General features: G+C 38.1%; 1 protein-coding gene across 1 annotated transcript; it reads left to right on the top strand.

Moving 5' to 3' along the window:
- Positions 1-80: 80 nt before the first annotated feature.
- Positions 81-17723, top strand: LOC145769906 (SMAD family member 5-like). The gene is made up of 9 exons (XM_082581452.1): positions 81-238; positions 4956-5116; positions 5309-5480; positions 12881-13013; positions 13871-14133; positions 15148-15369; positions 16117-16277; positions 16506-16601; positions 16763-17723. The coding sequence occupies exons 1-9, from the start codon at positions 169-171 to the stop codon at positions 16904-16906; spliced, it is 1422 nt and encodes a 473-aa protein (XP_082437578.1). The 5' UTR covers positions 81-168; the 3' UTR covers positions 16907-17723.
- The last annotated feature ends 5067 nt before the right edge of the window (positions 17724-22790 follow it).

Genomic DNA, 22790 nt, shown 5'->3' with positions numbered 1-22790 from the left:
TATATATGATGACCGAGTTATAAAAGTATTACATATATATATTTCAAAACATCACATCAATGGTTATGTTAAGGCGCAGCAACGTTTAATGGGCATAGCTTATTGCTTGTCTGACATATAGTTTTCATAATCATTCAAAAATATAAAGAGGTGTTCAACTTGAAGGAAATGTCGAACATGACCAGTTTGTTTGGATTTACAAGTCCTGCAGTGAAGCGATTACTTGGTTGGAAACAAGGTAATGTAATACGGTACTTTCACTTCTACTGTTTATATCAGTGGTTCTAAACCTTTTTCAACACAGGGGCCAAATTCGAAACTTAAATTTTGTAAAGGGCCACAACAAAAGAAATGCAATTTAATGTAAAGCTTGATGTTGGCTTTGACTTTTAATAAGTTTCACGAACTGAGGGGTAGCCTAATATTGAAAGATTACGTAGGTCTATTCAAAAGCTGGTTAAAATGATGGTTTGTCAATATCTTAAAACAATGGTTGTGATATCTGGATTTAAGTCTATTCATTAAAGTGCTTCACACGTTAAGTTATGTTGAACAGAGACATGTTTCAAAGCGTTATCTATCAAGTTACGTGGGTGCAACCTAATTCGTACCATGAACAATTTACGAATTAGGTTGCATCCAAGTTAAGTTACTTTCCCTTTGCGGTTCAACTCCAAAATTGAAGTACGGTACTGTAGATGATCACATTTGAATACTTGTATTGGCTTCACAGTTCACATCTCACTAGAAATCCAGCAACTCTATCTGAAAACAGTTGGGTCGGCGGCTGTGTCTGTTGTCGTAGGTGTTACAAATATTTTCATCAACATGTCATTAATCCATGCGACTTTCAAATTCATCAATCATGTCGCTGATAATAGTAATAAGCCTAGTTTACTTTCGGATGACCCCATTGTCTTGTTGCTGTGACTTAAGCACCAAACGGCTGTGAATATGAGCACATCGTCATAGTCAGTATCAATTTATGCCATATTATACTGTATATATATATATTGCTTAAATTTTCGATAATCAAGGGCATTTGCATATATCCAATTTGCAGTTCAATGTTCATTTTACGATTTCTATCATATTAGCATTTTACATAAAGAAAATATCATTAATAAGTCACTGAAGATGCCTTCTGCTTCAGTGACTTGATATTGATATTTGATAACAATGAAATTGTCTTGGTGTAAAATGTAGTGGTGCCACATCTTAGGTAAGATTATCCTTTTCCCGCTATTTGTTAATGGGTCCATAAAGACCCTGTTTCTTCCCTATCATGGAAAGACAATCAGATGTTGCAACTGCACGCAGCTTTGGCGAGTCCAAATGAGCTTCTAGAAGACTTGAATGACACTCATGAAACATATGTATCACTTTTGTTGTGCCATGAATCGAATGCAAAGTGAGAAATTTCTCGCAAATGTTAAAGTCTAGTGTAGGCTTGACTCTCCTGATAAACACAACTAGTTGATCTGTAGTGTGGTGAAATGTTATTATAACATAAACCACTTCTTTACTACAAGGTATTCTTGACATTTTGGGCAGTTCTTGCACAAATAATTTAATTTTGCTGCATTGGTGAGGGCCACATGCAACCTGATGGGCAATGGGCATGGTTGAGAATCACTGGTTTATATGCAATGTTTGGAGCTGGTATACAAGTCTTCGTCTTGGTCAAATATACCATGACGCCATAGATTGGAATCAACCAAAATATACGTGAAGCAGCTGTTTTGTGTCTTGACTACTTTACTTTTGCTTTGCTATTTTCTTACTCTAATCTTTATCCTTGAAGGTTAGGGTTAGAAAATAGTGAAGTAAAGGAAATGTATTCATGAACAGTTTTTGCTTGGTTGAATGCTGTTCAATGTTCACACACTTTGCCCTATACATATGTCTTGGTCAATTCCAATCTTTGAAGCATAGAAAATAGGAAAGTTTTGTCATTAAAAAAAAAACTAGGAGTTTTGCCATGATTTTAGCTTCAGTGATCACACTTGGCAAGTTGCATTCTCAAAACTATTATTTCAAAGAGATATAATATAAAGCAAATTTAGCTTAGATTTCAAAATCATACCGGCCTTCAGTCAGGCCTCCAGTTCACACGTTGTCAAGGCCTATGTATACAGATCGCTATGCCCATGCCCCGTTCCTGTACTTAACATTTTGTCTGGTTTTGCCATTTGAAACTTGGATAGGTTGATTAGGTTGTGTAGAACAGGGGTGGGCAAACTCTTTGTACTGAGGGCCACATTTGAAAAATTGTTGCAGCCGGAGGGCCGCACACGCTCATTACAAAGTAGGAAAATTTACCCGGTGTGTAAATAAACGCATATTCATATTAAACACAATTTTCGTATTTCACACTCAGTTACGTTTAAAGCTATGCAATCATCATCACAAAAGCTAATGAGACTTGTGCAACTGTTCACAGTTTTTCACAATCTTCTGGTTTGGTTGTGTCTTATTAAATTGTACTCCTTGAAAACAGCCACGGACTCACGGCACAACAAGCAAACTGCTTTATTCCCAATTTCGATAAAATAGTATTTAACAGTTCATTCCTTATTGAAAACACGACTTTCGTCTTCAATCTTTCGCTTCTTAACAGCACTCATTATTTTAACAAAGTAAAAATATAAATCTTTTATTTTTTAACAAAAATCCTGTCGAAGTAGAAAATATTAAACTGTGCGTCTCAAATCACAATGAAAAGCTATTTGGAGGAAAGTAGAAGTACTGGTAAGCTTACGGTAGTCGCTACCGTATTTGTATTTTATGATCAAACAATTGAATCAAACAATGCGTGAAAGCATGTTGCAATACATGCGCGACTGACGTGTGTGTGTTCACGCACTGAAAGTGAAGAGAATAATATTTTGTCATGTAACCTGTTTAATTAAAACAATAAGTGATGAGTAGTAGTTTCTGCAAGTGCCGGCGGGCCGCATAAATGGTCTCGCGGGCCGCATGCGGCCCGCGGGCCGTAGTTTTCTCACCCCTGCTCTATAGAGTGGTATCGCAAGCGCTGAGAAGACAAAGATTCAGAGATATAAAAATGAATTTACATCTGAATGATAACTGTACCATCCACAAAGATGATAAGTTATTCAAAATTAGGCCATATATGGAACTCCTGAAAAAAAATTTTCAACAAATATGGTCTTAGATTTTTATATGTTCAAAGGAAAAAAAGAAAACAGTCAAAAGAGAGACGCAGAAGACGAAAAGGGAAAGAAGTCTTAACACTCGATTAGTCAATTAAAAAAAAATTTATCGCTTAGCCGCTGACGTTGCGTTTCTGCAACGCCTCAGATTTTGTATAAACAAACAAAAAATTTGTAATTTTTTTTACTAATTATCTAAACTGGAAGGGTGCTACTAACATATCAGAAAATGAAAAAAAATTAACTTCTAGAAATAGGTGCGGCGTTTAATGGGTTAAGTAGTTAAATCAAATATAGTTATTACTCTATAGAGAAGATACCACTCTATAGAGCAGGGGTGGGAAAACTACGGCCCGCGAGACCATTTTATGCGGCCCGCCGGCACTTGCAGAAACTACTACTCATCACTTATTGTTTTAATTAAACAGGTTACATGACAAAATATTATTCTCTTCACTTTCAGTGCGTGAACACACACACGTCAGTCGCGCATGTATTGCAAAATACTCTCACGCATTGTTTGATTCAATTGTTTGATCATAAAATACAAATACGGTAGCGGCCACCATAGGCCTACCAGTGTGGGAGCTAAGAGAAGAAATCGTGATGTTCCTGGAAATGAAAAGCATTCAATGTGACTTTAGTACCAACATAGTTGATGAAGAGTGGAGGTTGGACTTTAGGTTTGCCATTGATATCATGGAAAAGTTGAACGAATTTAATGTAAAACTTCAGGGCAATGGCTCATTTGCACACGAGATGTACGTCCACGTTAAAATCATTCCAAAGGAAGCTTTCATTGTTCCTCAGACAAGCTGGTAACAACAGGTTTTGTCACTTTCCTTTGCTGAAAGAAGCAAGCATTTCTGGTGAACTTGCAGCAAAGTATAAAGTTCAGTTGGATACTTTGGCTATTGAATTCTGCAGAAGGTTCCAAGACTTAATAAACCTGGAACCGCAGTTTAATATGCTCAATTGCTCATTGCTCAGCTCTCCATTCACTACAGAAGTTTATTCGGCTCCTGAGGATTACAGCTGGAACTGCTGGACTTGCAAGCAAATATTGCCTTGAAAGAGAAGTTTAAGTAAGATTCACTGCCTGACTTTTAGAAGTCATTGTCTGACGATTTGTTTCCAAACTTAAAAAACTTTGCTGCTAAGTTTTTGACACTGTTTGGATCCACATACATATGCATACAAGCATTTTCTTGTATAAAAATAAACAAGTCGAAGAACAGGTCTTTGCTGACAGACACCAACTTGCATGATGTTATGAGGATATCTACCAGCAAACTTGCTCCCAATTTGCAGAAGATTGTGAAAAACTGTGAACAGTTGCACAAGTCTCATTAACTTTTGTGATGATGATTGCATAGCTTTAAACGTAACTGAGTGTGAAATACAAAAATTATGTTTAATATGAATACTGTATTCGTTTATTTACACATCGGGTAAATTTTCCTACTTTGTAATGAGAGTGTGCGGCCCTCCGGCTGCAAAATTTTTTCAAATGTGGCCCTCAGTACAAAAAGTTTGCCCACCCCTGCTATAGAGAGAGTAATAACTATATATATTTGATTTAATTCGCTCTGCTTGGCTTTTTGCTTGTCATTGAGTGCTTTTTGTAGTAATGCATTAAAATAGTATTTATTTTTTGATTAAGTATTTATATTCTAATTGTAATAACCTCTCCAGCTTATTTGAATACAAATCTGCTAAAGTACATACAAATGTTTGTGTGAAGCAAAATCTATATCATATACATTCAAATCATTTTAGGTGATGAAGAAGAAAAATGGGCTGAGAAGGCTGTTGATGCTCTCGTCAAAAAATTGAAAAAGAAAAAGGGTTCAATGGAGGCGCTTGAGCTAGCACTTAGTTGTCCTGGCCAGCAGAGTAAATGTGTCACCATTCCCAGGTCATTGGATGGTCGTCTGCAGGTCGGTATTTTTGTATGCAATGCAATAAATATGAATAGCACGATAACTCAATTACTATGTGCAATATTCCATCAATGAATATACCAGCTGACTGGTTAGCAGTGATTTGTGTCAAGAGATTTCCTTCTACTGGGTGTTAAATACCTTGGTATACACTCAAGCATCATACCATTATAATTTTTTTTCTTTAAGGTATCCCACCGCAAAGGTCTTCCTCATGTGATATACTGCAGGGTGTGGAGGTGGCCTGATCTACAAAGCCACCATGAATTAAAACCACTCGACATTTGTGAATATCCATTTGATGCAAAGCAAAAAGATGTTTGTATCAACCCATATCATTACAAACGCGTGGAAAGTCCAGGTACAGTATTGAAAGTTTTCTGAAATGGTTTGATGCTGGTTTATTTTTATTCTTCTTCTAGGCCTGTAAGGCCGTTTGTCTTCTGACAGCCCAAGTTGTGATGTTTGCTCAGAGTTTCAAGAACCACTAAAAAGAAGCCATTCTTTGGTGTCGTCATTTAAGATGTACTTTTTTCTGTAATTATGGCGGATGGAGAGATAGTAGGCTGCAGGTCTTTATTATTGGGTTGCTATTTGTGCCACTGAGGTGTTTTAAGCGGTTGCATCTTTTCAAATTGATGTAGTTTCACACTATTTCCTTTATGTAAAGTAGAGCACAGAGCTAAATTCAGAATGGGATTCAAATAGCAGGACACAACCCTTAACCAGTCACTAGACTGCTTCTGAAAATAATAAGTTTTATTGAGCGCACAAAAATAGTTCCAACAGAAGATAATCTGTTTTATCAGATTCTGCTCTGCTATCTTTAACTCAGCCAATTTGTGGCTTGTTGAAACTGTTTGTTGGGCAGTGATGTTTTGTTAAACAGTTTGCGTTTAGTAAGAGTAGCAGTGGTAGTAGTTCACTGGATAAAAACTGGACTGTCCCGGAGTGTCCCCGTTACTGAGGGTGGCCGGATTCGCCGCAATCGCCTTTACTTCTTCACAAGAGGTTGTTACTAGATTGAAAGGTGACAAACTCAAACCTCTCTAGTTGGAAGCCAACAGCTGAAAGTTGTTAGAAAATACATGAATGATGAATTGATGATGTCCCTTGTTGGAATGGGGTAGGGTAATATGAATGAATTGAACTGATTTTGCTGTACAGAGTGTACATATTGTTTTGGTTGTGAGCGTTGTCTGCCAAATGTGTTGAGTGGAAAAGAAACGATGTTCATTCAATATAGTTGCAATGGCTCAGAGTGTTCAAACCATGTCATAACATAGCAAGCGACTTCTCAAGGCATGCCAGGCCACAGTGATAACAACAGCAGACTTTGAATCAATTTTGACCAATTCATATAAAGCTTTCTTGGGGCATATTTACTGTTACAAACTACACCGCATTACAACCATAATATGCAGATGTGTTATCCATACAGATCATGCAGGGAAAAAATACGTAACACTTACCACCAGCCCAACATTATGATCATTCTTGAGTGTCACTCGAGATTTCATTACAACTTCTTATTTAAGCATTTGCCTGGTTTCCTGTCGGGCCAGGGAGTTACTTCACATTGTGGAATCGTCTGAATCACGCTTGTGTTTTCCAGTCGACGTGGAAAACTTTTGTTACGTTGGCACTACGTCAAAACAGCGTGGGAAGAAATTTACCGTCACACAGTCCATTTCTTATTTGGCACCCTACTGGCAAAGTGCTGTATTTAAGCCTTTTTATGTCTTGAGAATGCTTGACGGTGCTTGTCACCTTTTTCTGGAAAGTTTTCCTTTCCATTGACCCTGACGTGGCTTTGGGCTCGTAAGACTGGATGTATTTTTTTAATCTTATTTTAGAAATTCTTTAAACTCGGCCTCTTTGAGAGGGATTCGTTCTACTAATTTCTTCAATGGAAGTATATCAGGATCTGGATAATAACTGCAATTGTAGCCAGGTCCATATAAGATCAAGGCTGGTGAAACCATACTTCTTTTGTTGTTTCTATGCGTAGTTACTTGAGAAAAAGCAATCCATATTGACTTCGTTAAAAATTGACTTTCACCGCTGTTGTTGCGATTCGTTTTGTTTTGTGTGAAATTCCCAATCAGATGATCGTAGTGACGAATTCTCTTCTTTTGCATTGCTTCAACGTACAAAGGCATTGAGTCAATATCAAAATGATTGTTTTTTTAGCTAGGATTGCAGTCACTAAAAAGATATTCTGAAACCAATCAATTGTGGACCACGTTTCAATTGCTTTCCACTGTTTCCTACGAGAGTGCGGTTTCAGATTTTTAAACTTGAAATCGCAGCAATTAAACCAAAAAATGGAGTTAAATATGGTAACAAGAAAACTTTGTCCCTTTGGCTTCAACTCTGAATGTGTGTTGCTAAAAATAGAAAGTCATGTTGAGTAACTTTCCAAATTGGTGTTTCTTGAGGAGAGTAACGCTGTCATTTTTTTAAATTTGCTCTCTAACCGCGAAATTGACAACACGCAATGGAATTGTGTTTGTGAAGAAGTCATATCAGCAGTCAGCACATGGAGCATGTACACGTCAATTTGCGCGGTTGTTCTCGTTGTAAAATGTAAATCGCTTGTAGACTTAGTTAGTCATTCTTGTCTTGTAGCGCATTGCTCAAGTGCCCACATCAATTGACTTTTAGACGTCGCTGTTTTCCCTCGCTAACTGTCATCAATAAACGTTGCATAAATGTAAAAACAATCTTGTATGATTTTCTCATGTTTTGAGTATGGGCTGGTTGATTCAAGCACGTTGCTTTGCGGGCACTGTGGCACTTTTTATCAACAACCTGTTTGTTAAACATGATTGTGTGTACCCAGCAAGCAAAATCTTACTCCTACTCCACTCACAGGCGTGGAATTCACCATTGTGAGTTACGTGCAGCATTTTATATATAGCAAACTTTTCAGCCAGTGATAAGATGTCGTTTCAAACGACCATGTTTATCTGTACGTCAAACTACTGTATTCTCATACTAAAAATTGACTGACTTTTCACTTTTGCTTTTTGCCATTCTGTATTTCCCCACTAGAAAGTTGAACCAAGAGTATTTTTGGTAGCTCCAGCCGCTGTTGTCAAAGCAACTTCGTGCGATTGACGAAGTCAATGAAGGCGGAAACCGTAGGTCAATGTAAACAGACAAGCTGAAGCCTAAAACAGGAAATCGTTTTCCTTGTCGAGCAAGTCTCACAAATTGATTGTTTGTCCTTTCACTACGCAACGTATTGGCTGGTCGGTGTTTTTCATTTCAATTGACTGTCTGCATCAAGTACAAAAACTTATTCATGTTTCTTCACTGTCATTGAACGTTAAACTGATGCGAGATTTATCCACTTTTTGTGAACATAGTTTGGCTTTTGGCAGCTCGGTTTGTTCTAAGCATCGAGACGTGCATTTCTCCAATGTAGTTCTGATCTAAAATAATTACGCTATGTCACGGTTATTGGTATAATTTGCTGTCAATTCTTGCACAGAGCGCGGGCAGTATGTGACAGCACTTTGTGTAACTAAGATACCTAACCTATGGAAATATCGGGTCTGCTACTATTCGGTGAGTCCGATTCGGTGAGTTCCTAACCTCTAACCCCTAACCCTAAAACGGCAATGATAATTAGGCTACGGTACACGATAATTAAAAAAAAATTGAACAAATCACCAAATAGGGATCGGACTCACCGAATCGGACCAAGATCGGACTCAACGAAACTGGCCATTCCGGGAAATATCATACACTGTGTAGTGTGTATTTAGAATTAGATTTACATAGAAACTGCGGTAGGTTAATTTTGCGTACTAATTAAATAAGACAGTGGAGTTTACATGGTCTGTTCTTGTTGTATCTTTTTAATATCAGCAAACGTTGAAGAAACGTAAATATATGAGAGCTTTTGTTTTGGATGTGAAGGCGCGAAAAAAGGAAGTCCAACATTTTGACATTGATTAAAGGGAGAGAAAAGATAATGAACCTTTCCAACATACAAAGACTGTTGCACTAAGATGGTGATTATTATATTGGTTGCTCGGGCCCTAAATCAATGAAATCAAACAATTGTTACAGCTCTGTTGCAGCATCAACCGTGTGCTGTACCAATGCTAAATTGTCCATCGTTTCGTCTTTAGACGTTGAAACAACGGAGAAATAACAGTGTTTGCTGTCTGCGTACGGTTCTTTTAGCGCCAGTAACCATGTTTTTTTCAATATATTTAGTTCTGATAGGCTATACATTTATACAAGTCAATGTTTTTCAGTAGTTCGCAGAATAGCGTTTTGTCATTTTGTTCTTGACATTGAACAAAACTCAACTTTTTTACCAAAAATCAGGGTTTGTTTATTGACAAATTTATCGATGATGAAAAGATTGACATTGCTTTCAAAACCGGCTGTGTGTGCGTTGCGCTGGTGCAACTCTTTTTTTGCTCAGATTACGTTATCCCTGCGTCACTGGTGTTGTTATTTGTGTTATTGGCGTTAATCTTTGTAGAGAATAATTCTTCACGCAACTTCACTGGACAATGGAAGAGGTAATCCGTAATTGGTCTGCTTGTTTGATTCGATCTGAAAGCGTCTAAAAGTCTGCCCGACCTTGGAAATTACCCACTATTCGCTGCCCAATTTCGTAGTTTTTGCGCTAATTTAAATTTCTCAGACGTTTTGTTTTTTCGTCAAATGCGATCATGGGCTGAAGAAATTCCTACTTTCTTTTCTGTGTGTTTGACTTCTGAAGAGAAAACTTTCTGAAGCATCACATTAAATTTTAGAAAGTTTTGCAATTTCATGCCTTATGAAACTTCCATTGTTATCCACGGTGGCCAGTCTCATACGCTCCTTTCTTGGGCCAAAATCAAGTTCCTTTTTGCATTGAATTGACGTATGCAGACGTTGATTTGCTGGCTGCGTTTCCCCACCTCCTTGGAATGAAGTCGTCCGGTCGTTGATTGGCCCGCTGCAGTCGCATTGAAAGATTATTAACTGAGCCTTCTGGTAATTGCCCCACCGAAACATATTGCGATTAGATAAAATACTCTCTTTTTACTCTCTTAATACGTCACTTTTACGTTAATATAACGCTTGTTTACATTAAAACCATCTACGGCACAAATTAACTAAAAGCAGCTAATGTTATCAGTGGGTGCTGGGCAAGTTTACATTTAGTCCTTTGCTGTAATGACTTTGCCTATGCAAACAAGTTTACCACTTTGCTTGTATATCACCTTGTTGCAAGCAACTTTGCAAGCACAGCACCCTATTCTGGTCTCAAACACGTAATAACGTCCGCGTTTTGTCGCTTCTACTTTTTTGACTTCTGCTATGTTTGACTTATGTTGTTTTTTTTGCTGTGATGGTCAGAAATATAAACAAAGTGAACTGTATTAATTCATTATTTTCAATCTTTTATTTTGTTTGAATGCATGACAAGACAAACCCATTGCTGATGGAGACATGACACCCATCTACATAGATTCAACACCTGTAGGCGTAAAATCAATGGAAAAAGAACTGATATACTGCATGAGAAAGGCAGTGACGAAGCGTCTGTATCAAACACCTAGCCTCATGTCCCAACACTCATGAAGACCAAATACCCAGGGAGTTAATCATCTGGCTTCATTACTGGCTACGTGTTGTTTTTTTGACGCCTCTTTTTTGTCCATTGTACTTTGATAGACCTCTAATATAACGTTCTACAAAACGTAATTGCATCTTTGAAGTTTGGTTTTACTGCCTTGAAAAGCACCGCAAATCACTACCGGTTGTTGCGCTTCAAAGAAGGAGTTAAACCGGTCATTGTACCATGCTGGCTCGGTGATTTCCAGGGACTGATTTTGTTTGGTTTCAATTTGGTTTGAAATCATTTATATTTCACGGAATTTCTAACAATTCATCAGCTTCGAAAAGTTCAGTGAACGAACAAAGCAAATGCGATTGTTCGGTTGTAACAGTATATAGATTTAACACTTCTAGTTGCAAAACTGTCATGGGCATGGTTTTCGTACTTTTGTCACCTCTGGTTCATCAATCACTATTGAAAAATTAATTTCAAATTAAATACATATATAGCAGCCTATTGCTCTTTAAACAGGTTTTTGTTAAACCGGTCATATGTGTTTCAATTTATAATAACAGTGTATCATTATTATTTTATGTGTAATTGACTTTAAGCGTGGCAATAATGTTATACTTGTCTTCATCTTGACTTCTGCGTAACCGTTTATATCAAATGAACCATAACTATCCAAGCATCATGCGCTGCCATTAAAACTAATTGCTTTTTATGGGCTAATGAAAAGACCTTAGGATGTTGTCATAGCGTAGAGTCGTAGACTATCATGTGTATTCATTTTGAGTGACAGTTTTCAAGCTTATTTTCCTAGAAGATAATTTGGATCGCAATCATTTAACAAACATCTGATATAGTGCATTTGTGTGTCTTGAGTTTGCTATATTATTTCAAAAAGAAAACCATTTCCTTTGTCACCACCATGCATGATGAGTGGCGCAGCATTTTTTACATTGGCTGCAGAGTGCAGACGTTGAATCGACGTGAAAGAAGCTGATTTGTTGTTTGAGACTGTTTCGACTGGTAATAAGAAACACTTTAAAATTGGTACGGTACATTACTTCTATAACTAGTGCGTGTTAACTCGTGTTTCAGATAATTGTAAATAGGTTGTAGCTGTTTACTTGAGCTGATTTCGTTCTTTTGGTTCAAATTTCACTGCCGAAAAACCATCGTTTGAGATGTCGTCTTCCACTTTTATAGCGAATCTAATCCAACATTTCAATGGGAACATAATTGAACTTGCCTACAACGCTCTCATGCCCAATAACTACTCAATCAATCACATCATAGCTTGAGGCAGCGCTATTGGCTGTAATGGCTCGCGAAAAAATCAATCTAATGCGCATGATCCTCGGGCTGATTGTCTTATTATTGTTACTTTCCGCTTACCCATACAAAGCATAGATCTTAAAAGTAAGGGTCACCGGTTAGGTTTGTTTTGAGTGAATGTTCAATCTTGCGCCCGCCCACCTCGATATAGCATTGACTGACTGTTTAAAAATATACGCTCATGTGTCATATGAAAATGCAGTTACCGTTCTAACAGTAGCGGGTTACTCAACCGCCTAATTTCACTTCTTGTTTTTTTGTTTGTTTTTTCTTTGTATGCTTGTCTCACACTTCCAGTTTCACATGTTTTAAGCGCAGAATTGGTATTTTTATCAGATAACAGATTTCTCATTTTTACACGTCGTTTCAACGTCGCCGGTTGTGGAACAATGTAAAAATTACAGCTTTTGTTGGATGAAGTTTCTCACGTCATTGCTTTTTTTTTGACGTGAAGCTAACACAGTAGCAATAAATACTCGTCTGCTTGTTTTGATACATGGGTTCGCGCATAGACTGGTTTGCGCTATCAAACCATTGTAACTTCCATCTAGTAATCTAGTTAGACGTCAACTCTGTATGACCACGTCATTTGCAGTAGACCTATCTATTGTGTGAAGTATATAATATATAGTTTATACCCTATTGAAGAAGTGCTTTCTTTCCGTTTGCACTGCGGTACGGCTAAACTAAGAAAAGTTGTCGTTTTCACGATTGCTCAACTTCACCAGATCCTCAGTTATCACCATAGATCCTGGTTATCGTTCAACAAAGGAGAAGACTTGAAAATAACATCTTCAAATCGTCATCATAACAATTTGTTATGTATATACTTTTCTTTCATGCAGTGCTTCCTCCTGTGCTTGTACCTCGCCACAGCGAATTCGTTCCCTCCCACAGCATGATACACAGCGGGAATCACGGGTGCATGCCTCCGAACAAGAGCTACTCCATCAATACACCCGCTGTCTACAATAACAGGTTGGTTGCATGATTGTTGAAGTGATTCAGTAGCCTACTTCACTAGTTCTACAGTCCTCAACTTGTTGGTGGAATAATGTGACAGAAGTGTTTTCATACGGAATGGCCCGTTTCGGTGAGTCCGATTCGGTGAGTTCCCTATTCGGTGAGAGCCTTTTTCGGTGAGAGCCCTATTCGGTGATTTTTTTTAAATTATTGGGTACCGTAACCTAATTATCATTGCCGTTATAGGGTTAGAGGTTAAGGGTTAGGGGATAGGGGTTGAGGTTAGTGGGTTAAGGGGGTTGGGTTAGGGTAGGAGTTATGGGTTAGGGTCTTATTTCAACGTTTAGCGACGTTAAAACGATGTAAAAGCTGCAATGATAATTAGGCTACGGTGCCCGATAATTTTCAAAAAAAATTTCAAAAAAATCGCCGAATAAGGCTCTCACCGAAACGGCTCTCACCGAATAGTAGCAGACCCGTTTTCATAATCCTAAAAGCTCATTGGTTCTTTGCAAATCACTGTTTTGAAATAAAAGAGTTATTCAAATATATCAACCTAGGACACAGGCGTTAAGTTTAAGTTATGGTTAGCTGAACTATGTGTTAAAACTTGTCGCGTAAGTGAGCCCGTGTTGGACACCTGACTTTCCATCACTACTACAAAAAACAAATGCATGTCAAATGTCTGTACCTAGGCAAAACGAAGCAGGAATGATCAGAATAAATGTAAAAATTAGCGATAAACTTGCATTATGGAGTGACGATTTGCTGTAGAAATGAATTGTAAAAGTTTGCCCGTCATATGCAGCGCACTATACGGTCGTGCTGAACTATCTATCTTTTAAAGCTTTCGCTTCTGCTATGTGTTGCAGATCACATGGGGTAGGTCACTCCAACATGTCCAGCCGCAGTCCAGGCTCCCCGTATGGAGGATCCCAGGCTTCCGATATTTACTCCTCTCCAAGCTCCTATCCTCCTCCACAGTCTCCCGACGGATCGATTTCTGGACCCGGCTCTCCTCCATACAGCCTCCCAGCAGACACTCCTCCTCCAGCTTACATGCCTCCTGAGAGCGAAAAGAAGCAAGAGAGCATGGAAATAGCTCGACCCGTGCCACAGCCAAGCGTCCGTCAAGGTAATTAGAATTCGTTAATCAATTGACCAGTAAAGACACTGTGCTTTTTGGTTCGATATTCTATCTGGCATCTGCTTTTGTAATGGTAAGTTGACGAAATGAACCAAGCGCCAACCGTAAGAATCTGGTTTGACACCCAGCTCAAGGCGGATAGAAAACACCGCTCATCTTTACTCACAGTCTGATGAATTGTGGGTGTAGTTGGTGAGAGAAAGGCAGACTAAATAAAGGAAGTGCTCATCCTACTTTGGCCATCAGTATCCACGTGGGAATAATCTTAAACTTGAAGCTGAGTAGTTTGTAGAACGTCAACGTGTAATATTGATTGCAATAACCTTTGGAGTTTAGTTTTTCAAAACTTTATTCTGTTTAAACTTTACGACTGTTTCTTGAAATAAGAAAGCGTATAGCTTCCAGTGACAGTTAAATTGCTTTTGGAATCAATTTTTATTAGATTTTCCTCGAAACAAGCGAAAGTTATCCTGCATTAGTGTATTGTGTATCTTTCAAGTTTATACGTCAAAGCAACATTTCAGAACAACAGATTTCTCGAAACTTGTTTTTTTCCACACTGCGCGATTGATTTATTTTCTGGCCCGAATTTCGATTGCGTCATTTTATTAAACATGTAGCCTTTTAGCTACAATGCTGAAATATTCATAATGCCCATGATGGACATTTCTTAACTTCCATCAGCTTTCAGCTATTTTCTCATAAGTCTCTCTCTATGTGAACTCAATATCACAAGTTTGTTTCATTTTTTGTTATTGTGTTGTTACGCATGAAAAGAAAGAAGGCATTATCGAGCCAGCAATTCAAACGTTGAATCAATGCAAAAGTGCATTGGTTTGCCAACAGCATGCGCTGCACTAGCACGCTGACGTGCTGTGTGTAGTCTTGATTCATAGTGTTCGTCAGTGAAGACTGTAAGATTCAAGTGGAAGGCAAATGAACCAATATTTTGTGTCCACCTTGACTGTATCAGTACAACTTGATGACCTTGTTTGTTTGCAGACGTCCAATCAGTTCCTTACAGCGAACCAAACCACTGGTGCACGATCGCCTACTACGAGCTTAACAACAGGGTCGGGGAAGCCTTTTCAGCTTCTTCCACTTCTATTATTGTCGATGGTTTCACAAACCCTTCGTCTACGTCGAACCGCTTCTGTCTCGGTCAACTATCGAACGTCAATCGCAACTCGACAATAGAAAGCACACGCCGACATATTGGAAAAGGTGAGTTCTTTGCCTGCTCATTCAAGTTAAAGAAAACAGCTTTGAAAATCTTCGAGTTATTGCACTTTTTTTAGTTAAAAAAGTTTTGTGAAGTTTTTATTGTCGATCGATAAGGTCAAAGCTGGTCTGCAGTTGGGAACTAATGGGAAGATAGTGTTTCACGGGATGGAGGCATTTTTACCTTCCACCATGATCATTTGTTCAACCATGAACCCACGTCCCACGTGTTTGTTGTACCACGTTTGGCTAACACGTTAGGGTAGGCGATTGAACAGCGTGTTTAGAAGGCGCTCTTCCTGACATTTGAATGTGGAAAGATTCGAATTTCCACCTTTTGGTATACTTCCCTGAAATCCTTTATGTTTCTCGGCAAAGCAGGTCATGCACTAATCTGCATTATACACAGTATGTTGACGTGACGTCACACCACACTACTATCACCTTATCGAACGCAATGAAAGAGATTGATGTTCAAGTTGAAGCTAGGCAGACCACTTGCTCTTGCATTTTGATTCGATTTTTTAGTTGAAATTTTCAGTCAACAATAAGAACGATTCTTGGTGGCCCTATTGTTTGGGTGCATGGTATTTAAGCCATCTTCTAAGTCGGTAGACATTGGTTCGATACCTTGTCAGATCATGCCAAAAACCTTTTAAAAAGCACTGAGTCTCTATCCTATTTGATTGCAATATTACATTAGCGTTGGATTAATGCTTTGCTTTAAAACGTGTTTTCTTCGCGTCACAGGTGTCCACTTATACTACGTTGGCGGTGAGGTGTACGCCGAGTGCCTATCGGATTCTGCAATATTCGTCCAATCTCGAAATTGCAACTTTCACCACGGCTTCCATCCCACGACTGTCTGTAAGATCCCACCATCTTGCTCATTGAAGATCTTCAACAACCAGGTACTTGACTAGCTGCTAACGTCTCAAGTCAATCGCTACCACATTTTATCAACGTTCTATCGTCAATAATGAATGTTCATGCAGAGATGCGCTTTCTCCCAGAATGTAGGAAGCTTCTACATTTTAAGTGGTCTCGGTTAATATAAAAAAGCCGGTTTCTAAATGAGTGACATTTTTTAACCCTTTCTCTAATGACCTTGGACATAATCGTTCCCAATGTTTGCGCAGGAATTTGCCGGCCTCTTGTCGCAATCTGTAAACCACGGATATGAGGCCGTGTTTGAACTGACCAAGATGTGCACGATTAGGATGAGCTTTGTCAAGGTAAATTGTGGCATTGTTGTGGTAAACTTGATTCGTTGTTTATGCATTATTAATATCGAAATATATTTGATTTTCTCTCGAGCAAAAGTGCTTGATTAATTTTAATTTTTTCGTTGCTTTGATTTCTATTGGTTTGTAATTTATGTTTGTCTCTTTCCCAGGGCTGGGGTGCGGAGTATCATAGGCAGGATGTGACTTCTACCCCGTGTTGGGTCGAAATTCACCTTAATGGACCCCTGCAATGGCTAGACAAAGTCCTGTCCCAAATGGGATCTCCCACGAACGCCATATCGTCAGTGTCCTGAATGTGGTGTCAGGCTAACCTGGTCAAAAGGTGCCGTTCATGGTGCTACTATTGTGTCACAGCTGCCATACCGAGGTGCTATTTTGGCTTTTATTTCAAACTGAAAACTTGGTGTTGAATTGTTTCGCGCATCGGCCGATATCCCTTTCACCCTTTCCTATTCCTACACATTGTGCCGGATCTTCAAGCGTTGGTGTTTGTGAAATGTTTCACTGTTCGCGGTTTTCTGTTCACTTGAGTTAGAAATCTGGTAACCGCTTTTTTGCTTGAAATCTTCCTGTGCATGTTTCATTTGCGAAGGTAGCTGTCGAACTACGGAAAACACTTTGTCACTTGGTAGCACGCTTCACATGACCCAAACCATTCTCAACGTGTTTCTGCGACAGCTCACAACACAACACAAAGAAAATTTAAATAAACAAATATTCGTTGTTTTGTAAGTCTTGTAAACTCCGAAATCTCGTATCTTCATCCTGGAAGCCAGCGGGTTTTCTAGAGATTCGTACGGTGTGACGTCTGATATAGTCTATTGTCCACTCACCTAAAAGCATTAACATACTGTTTCGCCCTTAACGGGTGATCCTCAAAAGGTGCTTATTCCAATACGAATATTCAAAAGTTATATTGGGTCCATTTTGATGCTAGATGTGAAAAGGGTTGGATTTTTTACGTTTACCTTTCCAGGGGTTGGTTTGCTGTCCGTCAGTAACGCCTTTGCATCACTCCCTGTTTAACCCTTCGAAATCTTTACGCACAATATGAAACTGCAATTATTATGGTCTAAACTCTAAAGTGTAAATACTGTACAGATGTACAATTGTACACAGTGGCGCCGGCAGGGGGGGGGCAGGCGGGGCAGCTGCCCCCCCAATGTTTTGGGCATCATCTTTTTAAATTTTTTTTTTTAAATTACATATTAATATTATTTTTTTAATATTTGGATCCCAACCTCAAGTAAGTCAACTCAAGTTGCAAGGGAGGGGGGGGGGGGTAAAAGCTTTCTCTTTAAAAAAAAGTATGGAAAACCTTGATGACTAAAGTGTACAGTAGATAATAAGATTTTCTACAGAAGCAAAGATATAGACTTTTTAAATTTTTAACTAACGTCACATTGATGTAGAAAAATAACAACCTGTTAAATTTTTGATACCTCACACTCCCATGACTCCTTCCGCGCGCATTTTGGCATTGGTTGCTTGCAGTGATTCTTTCACTTAAACAAAACGTTTGTTTCAGCAGTTTTGAGTTGTTCGATTCTTAAGTTGTAAAGGAGACTCAATTTCTCCAATATTTATCATTTATGTTTCTTCTTTAATCTCAGCAGAGTATAAAACTTGTAAAAGTTTTTCATCCATACGACGTCATGAATGAAATTATATCTCAAATCGGCGTAATGACGTGACATCATCTAAACATTTTACCGAATAATAAATTAACAAATTCGATCGTCAAAAGTGGTTTGGTGGTGGTAAATATTACGTAATGAAAAAAATGTGATAAGGTTGGAAGACATTACGTCATGTATTTTCATATTTTCAATACAAATATGAAGTTTAAAACTTATTCTTTTGTTCATAGTCGTAATCCTCCTTCAAAGCGGTACTACAAATAACCATTTTCGATAAGGGGGGCATCAAGAATAAGTCGACATGACTTTTAACCCTTAGAAGGTTGGGCTCCTGGAGTCTTGCTCAGTTTGGGGGGGGGGGCTGTCAATTCTTCTTATGGTTTAAGAGTGATATCTCTGTTATTTTGGCACGGTTTCAAAATTTGGGATTCACTTTGTAAAATTATTCACGCTGAGCATATCCGAAAATTAAAACTATGTGAGTTTTAGAACTGCTCATATACGTTGAAATGTTGAGGTCACTTATGAGTGTAATTTGTAGCGTGAGTTTACACATTATTTTTTGGTAGAGTAATAAAGAACGTGCATAGTAATGTTGTGATTAATTTTTTTACATTGTTTTACATACAGCCAATGCCCTTCACGCTGTGAAACAGTTAGGATTAACGAGACATGGACCAAATTAATTACTTTCATCCAGCTGGTGGGAAAATGTTTCACAATAGAATATGAAATATTTCAGAGGATGTGCTGAGAAATGCCTTATATCTTTCAATTTATAACCTTTATTTGCTCAAAATTTCAGCTCAATAGAGGTGAATAAAAGTTAGAAAAAGTCAAGAAATCCCGTAGTCGCAGCCTCAGTGGTTTTAGAGATACAACTGTTGATACAAAAAAGTTGAATTGACAGCCCCCCCCCAACCTTCAAAGGGTTTGCATTGAGTCAACAGATCTATGCCTTAAGGTTTACGTCAGCTCCGGAGATCAGTAAAATATAAGGTTGTCATCTTCAATGCAACAAGACCATTGATTGATTGGTTTAGTGAGGATTCGTAGTCCCATTGCTTTCATTTTGAGTGGTCATATTGATTTTCAATTTATTCCTACAAGACGTTACGCAATGAAAAAATATATAGCCTAACTAAGGTTGGAAGACATTACGTCATGTCTTTTCAATTCAAAATGAAGTTTAAAATTTATTCTTTTGTTCATAGTCGTAATCCTCCTTCAAAGCGGTAATACAAAGAACAATTTTCGATAAGGGGGGCATCAAGAATATGTCGACATGACTTTTAAGGTTTACGTCAGCTCCGGAGATCAGTGAAATATAAGGTTCTCATTATCGTGATTGTAAGCCGCGGGAAATTTTTCCTCTAAAAAACAGATTCCCGGGAAGCTAAACAGTTTTTCCAGTCCTGATAGAAAACAAGAGAAATTAAATAATATACCACTGTCTTGCATGTCTTGCACCAGTGGCGTAGCCAAGGGAGGGGGGTTCAGGGGTTTCAACCTTTCAAATTGAATTTACGGATGTTAATACATTGTTTACAAGAAAAGTTTTAGCCTATGATGTAATTTCTCGTCAAACTGTGCAAGGATGCAAGCCATCTGCAACTGCTCACTGCTGAGATCGCTTGTTCGATCTAGATTAACATCTAAACAGCTATTCGTTACACAAAACTTGAATATATCAGAAATAGCCTAAAGTAACTTCATTGTCTCAAAGCTTTTTGTTTGACACTCACCAAGATGTATGACCTCTATGACACGTTACATTTTCTAAACTTTGGGTTGACTTCAGAGCATAAAAGCTAGTTACTTACCTGAATAAGATCGTTTTTTGAATCAACCAAGGAGAAAATTGATAAATAATAAAACTGTAATAATCTCGCAAAAAAAAGCAATCAACCTATGTCTCAAAAACAAAGTTTGCCTAATTTTAAACGAAACTGCATTAAAAGAGCGAGTTTTGCCAATACCAAACATTCAAATATCTCAGTCTGGAATTAGCAACAAGAAAACATAGAGACTTAGCTTTATTTCCGAAAAATGCCGAAGAAAACATGATCTTATCCTTTTGCTATGCCACCGGACAGCACCATTTTACAGAAATATTCATACCCACAATTTTGTTGAAAATGCTCTCAAAATGCACCAAACTGAAAGTAATTTTTTAAAATTTTCTGGGGGAGGCCCCCCAGACCCCCCGCCGCTAAGTGTCGCCTTCGGCGAACACGCCATCGGGCTTCGCCCGCCGGCTGTCAACACCCCTCTTGCAAAATTTTTTACTATGCTACTGTCTTGCACTGTCAATATTTTGCCCCCCCAATGTTGAAGGTCTGGCGGCGCCACTGATTGTACATAAGAGTTGCAATTATTCATGATTGCGGAATTTGTTGTTGTTTATATAATGCCCTGTACCTTCATTCTTCTCATTGATTGGCAAGTCGCTAAAGCTTCACTTGTACAATTAGTTTCACATCTCACTAAAAAAAGAAGTGATTTTACTCACAAGATTTCGCAGCAGCAATGCTTGTCGGCTCAATTAAACTGGGGTTATGCTAACAAGACTTTTAATATTGTACGTTGTAACGATCGTTCACACTCATATTTATGTAACGGAGTGTTTTTTGATTGTTCTTGGCGAGGTTTGGTCTTTGAAATGGGCAAGTTAAACTATCATTAAATTTTCATTTCCTAAAAAAGATTTCACACTTTTAATCATATCTGGTGCTTGTCTCGTTAACTTTTCTAGAGTTAATGCTGAATAGTCTTGTGTTTAGTAACAAAATAAATTGCATTTATACAATCCTGTTATCCGTTGGTTTATTTGGATAAAGGGACTATATTGTGAATAGCTTTCTAGTTTTTGCATTTACGTTTTTTAATGGTAATTGAGAAGCAAAACAATTGAATCTGTAATTATGTAAATACATTTGTGTATTATACGAATGCTTCGTTTTTGATACCATTTTTGTAGTGGCTGCAATTTTTTGCTTTGTCATTTGTGGAACACAGCAGCTTACGTACAAACTTTGTTGTAATAAGTTGGCGTGAAGCAGCGCATTTTTTGCTGGGATCCCCGCCAGTAAATCAGTCACTTTAACATTGATGTAATGTCTGAAAATGTCGACACCCATTTGGCGAAAACACTTTTTTCGTCTTTCACTCATTGGCTGAATATTTCATGCAAAATTACAAATTTTGTATAAAATAAAATCCATGTAGGCCTAACCATTGTTACTGATTAGCTTTCTATGTGTTAGTTTGCTGCAAGGTATTCTTATGCTTACTTCATTATGTAGCCTACCTGCCAAATTAAGAAGTACTGTGCTCAAACCCATTTCAGCCAGCCACACATTTCATCCGACAGTAAACCAAGCGTTGTTTTATTGAAACTGAACATAAAACAGTTTTGGTGTCAATTTTCGTGTAGCTATTTGATCACTGCTGTTTTGTGGCAATTGAAATACATTTGTTTAGCTTATCTGCTTGAGTGATTGTATTGGTAAATCAATCCTTATTTTTAAACCCAACATTCGAGAGTGGGAGCTCCTGATTTTTTTTCATGTTGTTGCACACTGACGTAGCTTGACGTTTTTAGGAAATTAGTAACTTGAGGATATATTCAACATTGTGGAAAATTGCTAAGTTACAGAATCAACTGTTTTCTTTCTGCGAAAGTGATTTGCAAAAACATGTTAGACTCTCTTTTTACGATACATCAGCGCACGCGTGGTTTCTAATATACATTTTTCAGTTTTAAGCCAAACTTGAAAAAGGAAGCATTTCAACAGTAGTGACCGAGTAAAAAGAGCGTTTGTCTGTGTAAAGGCAAAGCTTGGATGCAGTAGCGGATCCAAGGGAACACTTCGTTACGCCCCCCCCCCCCTAAAATACTGCAACCAAATTATTTTCTTGTTTAATCACATTGATTCCTACAAAATATTGAGTGATCAGAACAATGACTTGCGCACAGTTTGCACAACAAGCCTAGCCCAAGGATCTGGTTGTATTCGGCGGTAAAGAATACCAAGAATTAACAATGTTTAACATGTGCTCAGGGCATGTGCTTCACCGGGCAACGAACCGCCATCACCTGCCAGACGATTGAATTCTTACCATTGCTGTTCAAGTAACCTACCTATGGTGTTTTCGCCTCATAAAACTAAGCCATCTGTGCAGCTACCACTCTATTTCAAAGTGAGAAGTTTTATTACAAACGTCAACACAATTAGGCCTACCTAGGGATTGTAGATCATAGGGATGCGAAACTTCCGCTTTTGGCTTATCCGCAACACTAGAAGGGTTACGTTTTTTTCTAATTTACAAAATATTTTACTTTTTATGGGTTATATTAGAAGAGTTAAGTTGGTTTTAAAGTAATTTAAGGTTTTAGGTTGAAAGCAAGCCTGCAGTAAAGCGTAAAAAAAATGTCAAATTGGCAATTGACCCTTCTAATGTTGAAGGAACAACGGAGTTGCGCGTCCCGTAATGTAGCCTACCGTATGATATGGAAATTTGGTAATCCTATTCT

The sequence above is a fragment of the Aplidium turbinatum genome, chromosome 5 (assembly GCF_918807975.1).
Source record: "Aplidium turbinatum chromosome 5, kaAplTurb1.1, whole genome shotgun sequence".
Lineage (NCBI taxonomy): Eukaryota > Metazoa > Chordata > Ascidiacea > Aplousobranchia > Polyclinidae > Aplidium > Aplidium turbinatum.
The sequence above is the reverse complement of the archived record's forward strand: the minus strand, read 5'-3'. Positions and strand labels throughout refer to the sequence as shown.

What these genes read in the sequence shown, in the direction of transcription:
- LOC145769906 (XM_082581452.1), top strand. Translation starts at nt 169, where the DNA reads ATGTCGAACATGACCAGTTTGTTTGGATTTACAAGTCCTGCAGTGAAG. An exon ending in CAAACGCGTGGAAAGTCCAG is followed by an intron (nt 5,481 to 12,880) that starts GTACAGTATTGA and finishes TCTTTCATGCAG; the next exon opens with TGCTTCCTCCTGTGCTTGTA. An exon ending in TGAAGATCTTCAACAACCAG is followed by an intron (nt 16,278 to 16,505) that starts GTACTTGACTAG and finishes ATGTTTGCGCAG; the next exon opens with GAATTTGCCGGCCTCTTGTC.